The following is a 13,653-nucleotide window of genomic DNA, read 5'->3' on the forward strand; positions in this document are numbered from 1 at the left end:
GATAAATGCGAGGTGCTACATTTTGGGAAAGCAAATCTTAGCAGGATTTATACACTTAATGGTAAGGTCCTAGGGAGTGTTGCTGAACAAAGAAACCTTAGAGTGCAGGTTCATAGTTCCTTGAAAGTGGAGTCACAGGTAGATAGGATAGTGAAGAAGGCATTTGGTACGCTTTCCTTTATCAGTCAGAGTATTGAGTACAGGATTTGGGAGTCATGCCGTAGCTGTACAGGACATTGGTTAGGCCACTTTTGGAATATTGTGTGCAACTCTGGTCTCCTTCCTATTGGAAAGATGTTGTGAACTAAAAGGGTTCAGAAAACATTTACAAGGATGTTGCCAGGGTTGGAGGATATGATCAAGAGGGAGAGGCTGAACAAGCTGGGGCTGTTTTCCCTGAAACATCGGAGGCTGAGGGGTAATAAAATAATGAGGGGCATGGATAGGATAAATAGACAAAGGATTTTCTCTGGGGTGGGCGAGTCCAGAACTAATGGGTATAGGTTTCGGCTGAGAGAGGAAAGATCTAAAAGAGACCTAAGGGACAACTTTTTCATGCAGAGGGTGGTATGTATATGGAATGAGCTGCCAGAGGAAGTGGTTGAGGCTGGTATAATTATAACATTTAAAAGGCATTTGGATGGGTATATGAAAAGGAAGGGTTTGGAGGGTTATGGGCCGGGTGCTGGCAGGTGGGATTAGATTGGGTTGGGATATCTGGTCGGTGTAGACAGGTTGGACCGAAGGTTCTATTTCCGTGCTGTACATGTCTACAACTCTATGACCTATAACCCCTAGTTCTAGATTCTCCCTCAAAGGGAAACACCCTTTCCACATCCACACAATCAAGACTCTTCAGAGTCTGTTGTTACTTTTGACACTTCCAAACTGTAAAGTATACAGGGTTAACCTGTCCAGTCTTTGTCATGGGCACTCATTCCAAATATTAGTCCAGCAAATCTCTGAACTGTTTTCTCTGCATTATCATCCTTCTGTACAGTGACCAGTATTGCACACAGTACATTGGGTGCCATCTCATCAACACCCTGTATAACTGAAGCATAATGGCTTTACTCTTGCATTCAGTCCCCCTCACAATAAGATATAACCTTCCATCAGCTTTCCAGATTGCTTGCTGTTTCTGCATACTAACCTATTATTCAAGCTCCAGCACACAATGTTCTCTGCATCTCAGAGCTCTGAAACCTCTTACCTCTTAGATCAAATGCATATTTTTTATTCTTTCTGCCAAAATGAACAATTTCCCACTTTTCCACATTGCACTTCATTTGCCAGATCTTCGCCCACAAACTTAGCTCTTCCATATCACTTTGTAGGCTCCTTTTGCCTTCTTCATAACTCACTTGCCTATCTATGTTTATATCATTAGCAAAGTTAACTGCCATACTTTTGGTCCCTTCATCCAGATCATTTATACAAATTGTAAAGAATTGAGGAGAAAGTGAGGACTGCAGGAGCTGGAGATCAGAGTCAAAGAGTGTGGTGCAGGAAAAGCACAGGCAGTCAGGCAGCGTCCGAGGAGCAGGAGAATTGATGTTATGCTCAAAACGGTTCTCCTGCTCCTCGGATGCTGTATGACTGGCTGTGCTTTTCCAGCACCACAATCTTCAACTCTGTAAAGAGTTGAGGCCTCAGCACCGACACCTGTGGGACACCACTGTGACATCTTGCCAGCCTGAAAAAGACCCAGTAATTCCTACTGTCTGCTTTCTGTTAGCCAGCCAATCTTCTATTCATGCCAATACATTTCTGGCGAGCTTTCCCTCAAGATCTAATTCATTCTTTCATGATGATTACATCCATAGTCAGTCTCTGCTATTCTTTTTATTCTGACCAGTCATGTGACCTACCATCTCACCTCTGAGCAACCTTGTCATTAGATTAGATTCCCTACAGTATGAAAACAAGTCCATACCGACTCTCCGAAGAGTAACCCACCCATGACCCATTCCCTTACTAATGCACCTATCACTATGGGCAATTTACCATGGCCAATTCACCTGACCTACACATCTTTGAATTGTGGGAGGAAACCGGAGCACCCAGAGGAAACCCACACAGACACAGGGAGAACGTGCAAACTCCACACAGTCAGTCACCGAGGCTGGATTCGAACCTGGGTCCCTGGCGCTGCGAGACAGCAGCACTGAGCCACCGTGCTGCCCAAATAGTTCACATGTCAAAACATTTGGGATGGCTTATCCAGATGATCCTTCTTTCTTTCTGTTTAAGTCACGATGTTAGCTGTAGAATACCATTTTTATAACTAACACAGCTCCTCTCCATGGAAATATTAAAATACTTTACTTTTCAATTTTAATTAGGAGGCGCTCCTGCACACAAAGGTTGACTTACGCAGTGGCAAGGTTAGGAGCTGCTGATGTGAACATGGAGATAGTGGAGGATAAGGACAGGTAGGTCCATTTTAATTTTTCAAAATGTGTCATCAGCCTGTCTTTGATTCTGAAGGGGTAATCTCTCCAGGCCTCAGTAGCTATAGCCATAATTAATCCTAATTAATCCTACTTGGCCTCAGTTGGCAAAGTGCTACTTTCCAGTCTGATTCCTGTTATGACATGGGGTAAACCCTCCTGCTAAATTTAAAACCAGCAACACAGGAAAGATTTATCCTGTGCAGTAACCTGTGAAAATTCAAGTGGTCAAGAACTATTTAAAGTAAAAAGTAACAACTTTATTTCTTAAAGTTTAATGAAGAATAATTAACTCACAACTATTTACAATTCCTTCCTCTAACTGATCTTTTACCTTCTCTTTTACAATACTAGTCTGATAAAACTCCAGATTAAAATTTACAGAAAAATTCATATTTTAAAACCAGCCAGCAGTTGAATCTTCTCTTCATATTTGTTGGTAGATTTGCTCCCCAGGTCAGTGTTCAGGTTTTTCTATGTGCAAACTCCTTCTCTAGACAGGTACCTCTCAGAGAGTTCTGACATCTGTTGGTTTGGTGGCAGTTCTCCTCCCAACTATTCAATTTGCCCCAAAGCATCAGATTGTGTCATTGGCTTTTAAGATTGTCAATATACTCGATTCAAACTTACTTGGAATTTCATACTTTTCATGGTATAATCTAAACTGATAGGCCTAAATTGAATCTGTTTTGGCATTTCAAGGCAACCAGCTATCCCAGTAGCTGGAGCACATGTTATGGTGACACGGTGGCTCAGTGGTTAGCACTGCTGCCTCACAGCACCGGGGTCCCAGGTTTGATTCCAGCCTTGGGTGACTGTCTGTGTGGAGTTTGCACATTGTCTGTGTGGGTTTCCTCTCACAGTCCAAAGATGTGCAGGTCAGGTAAATTGGCCACAGTAAATCGCCCATAGTGTGTTAGGTGCATTTGTCAGAGGGAAATGGGTCTGGGTGCGTTACTCTTTGGAGAGTTGGTCTTGGGCTGAAGGGCCTGTTTCCCCACTATAGGGAATCTAATCTAATTGTGTGTTATTGAGAACACTTGGTGCTGTCACTGTTAGCTTTTATTCTCTTAAAGGTACAGTACACCCATGTCTTCATAACATCCCAAAGTACCCTCTTTTTGAAATGACTCAGGGTTGGACACTGACATTGAGGCCAGCATTGCCAAATTTCATATGCAGCCCTCTCTAATCTTATTTTATATGGTTGACAACATGAACAAATTTCGGAAAATAGGTTTGGCAAAAAAAAAACAAATTTCTACACAATTTCTGAAGTTTAGATCACAATCATTCTTGATGGCAGAGCGGTAGATGTGATCTATATGGACTTCAGTAAAGCGTTCAACAAGGTTCCTCATGGCAGATTGGTTAGGAAATTTAGATCACATAGCATAGAGGGAGAACTAGCTATTTGGATACAGAACTGGTTCGAAAGTAGAAATCAGAGGATGGTGGTGGAGGGTTACTTTTCAGACTGGAGGCCTGTGACCATTGGTGTGCCGCAAGGACTGGTGCTGGGTCCACTGTTTTTCATCACTTATATAAATGATTTGCAAATCTACCTGATCTACTTTTAACACAGAAGTTTGGTGAATCTAGAAAGGGGTGTGTTGATATTCTAGGGCACATCAATATTAAAAAAAGTGGAGTTGGATAGAGTTTTAGTGTCATTGAGGTCTACAGCATGCCCAACTTGCCTACACTGCCCAGTTTTCTCAATTAGGTCAGCCCTATTTGTCTATGTTTGGTCCATATCCCTCTCCACATCCCATATCCATCAATCCCATCCATGTACCAGTCTAAATGTTTCTTCAATGACAAAATTGTACTTTTGTCCACCATTAACTCTGGCAGATGGTTCCAGATACTCACCACCCTCTTTGTAAAAAAAAGTCCCTCTGGATCCTTTTGTATATCTCCCCTTTCACCTTTAACCTATGTCTTCTAGTTTTAGGCTCCCGAATCATGGGGAAAAGCTATTGGCTATCTACCTTATCTATGGCTGGCATGATTTTATAGACCTCTATAAGATCACCCCTCAGGCTCCTAAGCTCCTGGGGGAAAAAGTTCCATCCTATCCTTATAACTCACACCTTCCAGTCTAGGTAACATCTTAATAAATCTTTTCTGCATTTTTTCTAGTTTAATAACATCCTTTCTATAGTGGGGTGACCAGAACTGCACACGGTACTTCAAATATAGCCTCACCAATATCTTGTTTAGCTGCAACAAGATGTCCGACCTCCAGCACTCAGTGTCTGACTGATGAAAGCAAGCATGCCAAAAGCCATCTTCACCACTCTGTCTACTTGTAACTCCACTTTCAAGGAGCTATGAACCTGTATTCATAGATTTCTTTGCTCCCCATTCATACCTCTGCTTTCTATACACTAACAAATCCTTTCTATATACTAAAATGCTATCCCTAGATCGTGAGTTCTTAATTTGCATAGTAACCTTTGATGTGGCACTTTGTCAAATACGTTCTGGAAATCTAAGTACAGTTCATCCAATGGTTTCCTTTATCTTTATAATGCTCCCCAGAGCCCTACTATTGACTGTGAAAGTCCTGGCCTAGTTTGACTTACCAAAATGTTTTGAAAAACTTTAAGATAGACAAATCCCCAAGACCTGATGGGATCTATTCTAGAATACTGAGTGAGGCAGGGGAGGAAATCGTTGGGGCCCTGTACAAAATCTTAGAGTCCTTTTTAGTTACAGGATAGGTCCTAGACTACTGGTGAATAGCCAATGACATTCCTTTCTTTTAAGAACAGAAATAGGGATAATCCAGAAAATTACAGGCCACTGAGTCTTACGTCAGTGGTTGGTAATTTATTGAAGAAGATTCTTAAGGATATGATTTATTCAAATTTTGATAAATATGGAATTATTAACAGCATGGTGTTGTGCGAGGGAAGTCGTGTCTCATAAACTCAATTTTTTTTTGAGCAAGTGACAAAAATGATTGATGAGGGCAGGACAGTGGATATTGTCTACATGGACTTTAGTAAGGCCTTTGACAAGGTCCCTAATGGTAGACTGATACAAAAAATGAAGTAAAATGGGATCCAAATTGAGCTGGTAAGATGGATATAGAACTGGCTTGGTTATAAAATTCAGAAAATACTGGTGGAAGGGTGTTTTTCTGCTTGAAGATCTGTGACCAGAGGTGTTCCACAGGGATCAGTGCTGGGACCCCTGTTGTTTGTTGCATGTATATAAATGATTTGGAGGAGAATATAGGTTGTGTAATTAGTAAGTCTGCTGACAACACAGATTGAGGGAGCTGCAGAAAGTGAGAAGGATTGCCAAAGGATACAGCAGTACATAGTTGGGCTGGAGACTTTGACAGAGAAATTGGCAAATAGAATTTAATCTAGAAAAATGCGAGGTCTCTACAGGTAATGTGCTTTGAAAGATCTAGTACAGGAGGGTAGTATACAATAAATGGCAGAACCTTAGAAGCATTATCATACAGAGAGATCCAGGCGTACAGCTCCACAGTTCCCTGAAAATGGCAGCACAAGTGGATAAAGTGGTCAGGAAGGTATATGGCTTACTTGACTTCATCAGTCAGGGCATAGCATATAAAAATTGGCATGACTTGCTGCAGTTGCATCGAATCAATGAGGCCACATGGGTAACATTGTGTATGCTTCTGGTTGCCACATCACCAGAAAGATTTGGGGGCTTTGGAGAAGGTACAGAAAGGATTTATCAGGAGGTTGCCTGGTTTGAAGGATATTAGCTATATGGGGAGATTAGACAAAAGGAGCTTTTTTTCCACTTGAATGTCCGAGGCTGATGGGTGACCTGCTAGAACTTTACAAATTATGAGAGGAATGTATAGAATGGATAGTCGGAGTCTTCTTTCCACGGTTGAAATGTCAATTACTGGAGGACATGGTTTTAAGATAAAAGAGGGTTTGTTTAAAGGAGATGTGAGAGGTAGGTTTTTACACAGAGGGTAGTAAGTGCCAGAAAAGTGCTACTAGAGCAGCAGGTAGAAGCAGATACAATAGCAATGTTTAAGAGGCATCTTGACAGATACATGAATTCACAGGGAATCAAGGGATACGGGCAGATTGGAGGCAAAAAGGTTTTAGCTTTAAAAAGTGTCATGTATCAGCACACGCTTGGTTCCTGCACTGTATTCTTCATCATTCTATAAATTCTGCTTCTTAAATAGATATAAAATGACTTTATTATCCATTGAATTATGTAGGTGCAAACAAACCAAAAACATTTTTGTATATCCTTGTGTCTGACTGTAAGCTTTTCTTGTTAACATTTATTTACTATTTCATTCCACAAATAATTTATTCTTTTCATGGGGTTTCCATTCATCTTTATTACTTTTGGCTTAAAAACAGCCAAAGTAACAACTACACTTACCTCACTTCATTGCATTCTAACATTCTGCTTCATTTAATAAGCAAAAATCAACACAACCTTAATGTTTTGTTTCTTTTTACTCTACAATTGATGCGATGGTCAGGACAATGGATACTGATTATTGCTGATATCACTGCTTCATACTTACACAGCAGAATACCTTTGCTGCCATATTCTCATCAAACTGCCCCAGAATAATTCGGACATCGTTATCCTGCAGTGAAAGAAAGTATTATTTAGTTACGAAAGTAGCTATAACATATAGCGTGATAGATTAGATGACTATTGAAGAGAAATGCAAGTACAATAGGCAACTGAACAAGTAAAAGCATGATTTGCAGTAGTCAGCACTTTATTAGCTTTTTGAATGAGTTTATTTTGGATATTTTCCCAGCTTGGAATTGGTGGCAAATTTACTAATAGGCCCTGTTAAATGTCAAACTAACAGAAAGAGTTGTTAAATACACATTGAAACACATGTCAATTAAAAGTGTTCAGTTTACAAAGGTGAGTTCCAACAGAAAAGTAAATAAAATAGATGGTTAGACTGAGGACAACAATTACTCTTTGTCATAATGAAATAAGCAACAGCAGATACTGGAAATCTGAAACAAAATGGAAATTACTGGAAAATCACAGCCAATCTGGTAGCATCTGTGCAGAGAAAGAGAATGTTTCAGGACCAGTGGCCCTTCTTCAGAACTGATGGTAGCTAGGAAAAGGTGAGATATCTGCTGAAGCAGGGTGGGAAAGTATGCGATAGGTGCAGACAGAGCCCAGAGGAAGTGAAGACAGGCAGACAAAGGGAAAGATGACGGTGAGCTGGGGGGGACTTTAAAGCTGATAATAGGGACCATTAGTGGGTGAAAATATGATAGAAGCAGCTCTTATCATAACAGGGATGTGGGGATGGGTAAAGGACATGGAAAAAGGTGCTCAGACCCTAAAATTACTGAACCAATACTGATTCTTGACGGTTGAAGGGTCCCCAAGTGGAAAAGGATTTGCTGTTCTTCTAGCTTGTACTGGGCTTTGCTGGAGCACTGGAGCAAGCCTGAGACAGAAATGTTGGCCAGGGAACAAGGCGGTGTGTTAAAGTGGCAGGCAACTGGAAGCTCAGGGTCTTTTGCATTCAGAACGCAGCTGTTCCTCAAAGTGACCACTAAGTCTGTGCTTCATCTCCATAATTTAGAGGAGACCTTAAGTAGGATGCAATTTGACTGGACTTCCTTTCCTGAATTCTAAACTGCTCCTCATTCACAGGCTTGCTAGTTTTTCTAGCTTTCTGTGACCCTGTTCTGAACTGAATACAATCTTTAATTCATTTTGTTAACCAAAATTGGGCCACAGCTCCTGTTGTGTTTTTTTGCAATGGAAAGCAATGTCAAACTGTTGTATTTTTTGTATTTGTTTCTTAAACATTAACCAGTGCAGATCCACTGTGATGCCTTTAGTGAAGGTTCCCAAAATACCATTACCCACTTTTCTCTCATACCGTCACAGTTTTGTTTATTTAGGTTTAAGATATTAGATTCACAATTCAAAATGACTTCAGTTTTCATCTCAATGAAAAACTGTAATATGTTATGGTCATTCTTCCCTGAAGGACACTGTAGAAAAAAAACACATTATTAATTAACCCCTTCTCATTGCAAATGACCAAATCAATCATAGTCTGTTCTCTAGATGGCTAAAGGTCTAAAAACAACACCTTGTCCACACTCCAAGAATTCATCCACTTCAACATTATTGCAAATCAGTTTCCTGCCTTATTACAGCTTGAAGACTTATGGACAAGTTTCAGTGATGCTTTCTGTCTCCTTTGTTCCTTAACTCCAGCCAGACAGTTTTTATATTTGGATTATCTGAGGCAATATCAAATATGGTGAATGTCACTGTGAAAATATTGGTCCTGGCCTTACTGGGATACAAGACATCCAGATTGTAGAAGTCCCATCTTCCCCAGAATCAGTCAAAATCCCTCAGGAATCTAAATCCCTCCCTCCTACACCATCTCTCCAGCCATATATCTATCCAGTTCATTCCCCTAATCCTGATCTCATTGGTGAGTGCCACTGGGATTAATCCGAATATTACTGTCTTTCAATTTATTGCCTTGCTCCCTGCATTCTGCATGCAGAGATCCCACCCTCTTTTACCTGCATTCTGACATGGACCATGAAGTCTGGATGATGATCATCCCCTTAAGAATGTCCTGCAGCAGCTCACACTGACATCAGGGAGGCAACACGCCATCCTGATTAGGTAAAGATAAAGTCACCAGAGTCGCAGAGAACCATAAGAAGATGGCTGCTGGTGACTTTAAACTGAGAGTAAACTTGCCTTGGGGGTGAGGTTGAAAAGGTGAGACCTTCATAGTGACCACAATCAGTATGGGACTGGTGTCATTCTGGTGTCATATCTGCAGCTGAAGTAATGTCTGCCTGTTCAATGTATGATGAAATCTTGTATCAGTATTGTTCTTCCATTATTTGTTCTCTCCCTGCCCCCAGTACAACGGAGCTATTAATGGTGCCATGGACCAGGTTCTTGTAGCATTCACTGAGAAACACCTCTCCCAATAGCACCAAAGACAGAAAATCTGTTAGAGAGGGAGATGGTCCCAGGGTACTCCAGCAATACGCACCTGGTACTCTTACATGCCTGGTGGTCACCATTCTCTTTCTGCTTGTAACCACTGCACTGTCTGTGCTGTGCACAATGATCTTAGTCGTGCACAACTCCAGCTGCTGCTCAAGACCCAACATGACAATTTCAAGTGGTGTCAGCTAGAGACACTTCCTGTTTACTTGGTCATCATGGACACAGAGTGTGTTACCAACCTCCTACATCATATACAGGAAGACGCTACGTGTTTGAACTGCCCCACCATAGCTTACATAAATATTACACTCTATATATCTTTGCCTCCTCTAGTTTAAAGGATGTTAAATAGATACTGGGGACTTAACTTGCTCCTTTAACTTTAAACACTACTTTATCTAAACTAAAGACCAATAGTAGCTGAACAGCAACCAATTGACGCACAGTTTTGCTGCGATGCTTACATTTTATTTCAAACCCAGTGCAGCTGCTGAGTGGGGTTCCATTCTGCTCAGCCCTCCCACTTCCTGACTGCAGGTAAGTGAAAGCCTGAACCTCACTGTCAATTTATAGTCATTCTTCTGTCAGGTTATACCATGGTCCAATTCTGCTCAGCTCTCTCTCTCTCTCTCCCTCAACTGCAGATCCATGAGCTATCCAAAAGAGATGAGATGGCAGATGGGTGCCATGCCAGTGGGACCGTTCGCAGTGCCTACTTTCCTACTCTACTGCCACTTCACCATTGAGATTTTACCTATCACAAGAAGAGGCCGATACAAGCTGTCCAAACCACTGCCTTTCAGCAAATGACATTGTGGGCAGGTAAGGGAGAATGCCTCCTATGAGTATCCTTTATCGACATCAGGGACTCCACCCAACCAAAATATTCTTCTTCCCCACATTTCCCTTGTCCTTCTGCCCTGTCAACCCAACAGGGCCATCAATTGCAAGAAAATATTTTGACAAAAGCAGTCATGGGATGAAAGATTTAATGGCTGAGCCAGCATTTATTGCCCATTCCTAGTTGACCTTGTTCTCATGAGGCCAGATGATACAAAATTTGCTATCCTCAACTTCAAATGCCTGAAATGAGAAATATATTTTCATTCTGTCTTAACTGTTTCAATTGCTTATCATCAATATTCCTGTTGCAGAGCAGGTCAGCATTGGTTTAACAGAAAGGCAAATCAGACTCAAAACACTGATCAGCCTACCTAGACCTATACTCCTTCAAAGCAGGGTTGTGCCATCTCCACTACCAGCTTTCATCTGGGGGTGTTGCTTCACTCAGAGTCTATTATACTTGTCTCAATTAAAGCTCCGTGAATTGCAGGTCCAAGCTCCACAAGCAGCAGCACCTGAGGAGCAGTCAGCAGGAGAAGACTTTCAGGAACCCTAATGGAACACAGCAGCCAGCCACCTCACACATATCTATGTTTAATTCAGGAAGTAGGGGCCATGGCATTACACAGCTTTATAGTAATCAAGCTGATAAAGAAATAACCCTTTTAATAGCACTCCTGCCGAGTGCTCCAAAAACAAAGTAAGTTACAGCAGTGTACCTTATTAAAATAATGGGAAAATGCTTCCAGGCATGCAATAGATAATTAGTGCGATCACAATGCGATTGGCTTGTCCCCAAGATTAATCCACAGGAATTATCGTTATCATTTCTTACAGTTGTGAAAAAAAAATTCTTCAAATACATTTAGCTGGAGGATAACACGGTGCCCTGACCAGAATGTACATGAAATACAATGAAACTGATGTTGGCAAATCCATGCAGCTCCAAGGACTATTATCCCAAATCATTGAGAATCAAATCAAAACTTGAAGCAGTTTTTTATGAAAGGGGACAGGATTTATTCTGGGCTCTAGGGCCGCAAGGTCAGCACTAAAATGAGTTCTGAAGTGATCACTGGTTAGGAGCCACATCAGGGCAGCTATATTCACAAAAGAACTCCTTAATTGCTGTTCTGGGACTGGCAGCTCTTAACTCTTTCAAGTCCTAGCAAGTAAGTTAGGCACTGCTGACACAAACAGGAAAACCCAGGCGTGCCTCACCACAGGGTTGAAAAGAATCACGTTTTTAAAGAGGGCTAAAGTAAGCATAAAATTCTAAATGCTCAGCAAACTCCCTTCAGTGGTATTTGGACAGTCTGGATTACAGCCAGGGGCTCATCTCCAATAAGATGATGGCCTCCAAACATGGTACACCAGAGGTGGTAGGAAACAGTAACCACTGGAGACTTACGTATGCTGATCCACTGCCTATGAATTTTCTAAGAAGACATCCCAACACTGTCCTTACACATTTACTTATAACTCCCTACCCCTGTCTTGACTCCCACCCCCTCACGCCAGGAAATTGTGTCCAAAGACTTTAGAGTGAGCTGTTTAAAAATTCTATGCAATGGGATCCAGAGACAGAAGCTGCCTCTCCTTTGATGCTGGTGCACCAGCCACAGAATCATAGAAATGTACAGCATGGAAACAGACCTTTCAGTCCAACACGTCCATGCCGATCAGATATCCTAACCTAATCTAGTCCCACTTTCCAGCACTTAGCCCATATCCCTCCAAACCCTTCCTATTCATATACCCAGATGCCTTTTAAATGTTGTAATTGTACTAGCCTCCACCACTTCCTCTGGCAGCTCATTCCATTCACGCACCACCCTCTGTGTGAAAAAGTTGCCCATTAGGACCCTTTTAAATCTTTCCCCCTCACCCTAAACCTATGCCCTCTAGTTCTGGACTCCCTCACCCCAGGGAAAAGATCTTGTCTATTTACCCTATTCAAGCCCTTCCTGATTTTATAAATCTCTAAAGTGTCACCCTTCAGTCTCCGACAGTCCAGTGAAAACAGCCCCAGCTTATTCAGCCTCTCCCTCTAGCTCAAATCCTCCAATCCTGGCAATATCCTTGTAAATCTTTTCTGAATCGTTCAAATTTCACAACATCCTTCTGATAGGAAGGAGACCAGAATTGCAAGCAATATTCAAAAAGTGGCCTAACCAATGTCCTGTACAGCCACAACATGACCTCCCAATGACTATACTCAATGCTCTGACCAATAAAGGAAAGCATACCAAATGCCTTTTCACTATCCTATTTACCTGCATGTCCACTTTCAAGGAGCTATGAACCTGCACTCCAAGGTCTTTTTGTTCAGCAACACTCCCCAGGACCTTACCATTAAGTGTATAAGTCCTGCTCTGCTTTGCTTTTCCAAAATGCAGCACCTCACATTTATCTAAATTAAACTCCATCTGCCACTTCTCAGCCCATTGTCCCATCTGATCAAGATTCCATTGCACCCTGAAGTAACCTTCTTTGCTGTCCACTACACCCCCAATTTTGGTGTCATTTGCAAACTTACTAACTATACCTCGTTTGTAGACATGGTCACAGGCCTCCAGTCTGAAAAGCAGCCCTCCACCACCACCCTCTGTCTTCTACCTTTGAGCCAGCTTTGTATCCAAATGGCTAGTTCTCCCTGTAATCCATGAGATCTAACCTTGCTAACCAGTCTCCAATGGGGAATCTTGTCAAACATCTTACTGATGTCCATCTAGATCACGTAAACTGCTCTGCCCTCAACAATCCTCTTCGTTGCTTCTTCAAAAATTCAATCAAGTTTGTGAGACATGATTTCACATGCACAATGTCATGCTGACTATCCCTGATCAGTCCTTGCCTTTCCAAATACATGCACATCCTGTCCCTCAGGTTTCCCTCCAACAACTTGCCCACCACAGACATCAGGCTCACTGGTCTATAGTTCCCTGGTTTGTTCCTACCACCCTTCTTAAACAGTGGCACCACATTAGCCAACCTCCAGTCTTCTGGAACCTCATCTGTGACTTTTGATGATACAAGCATCTCAGCAAGGGGCCCAGCAATCAGTTCCCAAAGAGATCTAGGGCACACCTGATCAGGTCCTGAGGATTTTTCCACTTTTATGTGTTTCAAGACATCTAGCATCTCCTCCTCTATGATATCGACATTTTTCAAGAGGTCACCATCTATTTCCCCACATTCCATATCTTTCATATCTTTCTCCACAGTAAACACTGATGTAAAATACTCTCTATTATCCTATTCTCTTCTAGTTACCCTTTTGTCCTTAATGAATTTAGAAAAACCCTTTGGATTCTCCTTCACCCTATTTGCCAAGATAGGGATTGATAGG

The 13,653-nt window shown here is 41.7% G+C and overlaps 1 protein-coding gene across 2 annotated transcripts in view; it reads right to left on the reverse strand.

Moving 5' to 3' along the window:
• The window catches only part of gabbr2 (gamma-aminobutyric acid (GABA) B receptor, 2), a 968,870-nt gene that overhangs the window by 300,709 nt on the left and 654,508 nt on the right, over positions 1-13,653 (reverse strand). For both annotated transcript variants that reach the window (XM_043689956.1, XM_043689957.1), the window contains exon 5: positions 7,003-7,068. In XM_043689956.1, the coding sequence (XP_043545891.1) occupies positions 7,003-7,068 (66 nt within the window). The remainder of the gene's footprint in view (positions 1-7,002; positions 7,069-13,653) is intronic.

Source organism: Chiloscyllium plagiosum, chromosome 5, assembly GCF_004010195.1.
Source record: "Chiloscyllium plagiosum isolate BGI_BamShark_2017 chromosome 5, ASM401019v2, whole genome shotgun sequence".
Lineage (NCBI taxonomy): Eukaryota > Metazoa > Chordata > Chondrichthyes > Orectolobiformes > Hemiscylliidae > Chiloscyllium > Chiloscyllium plagiosum.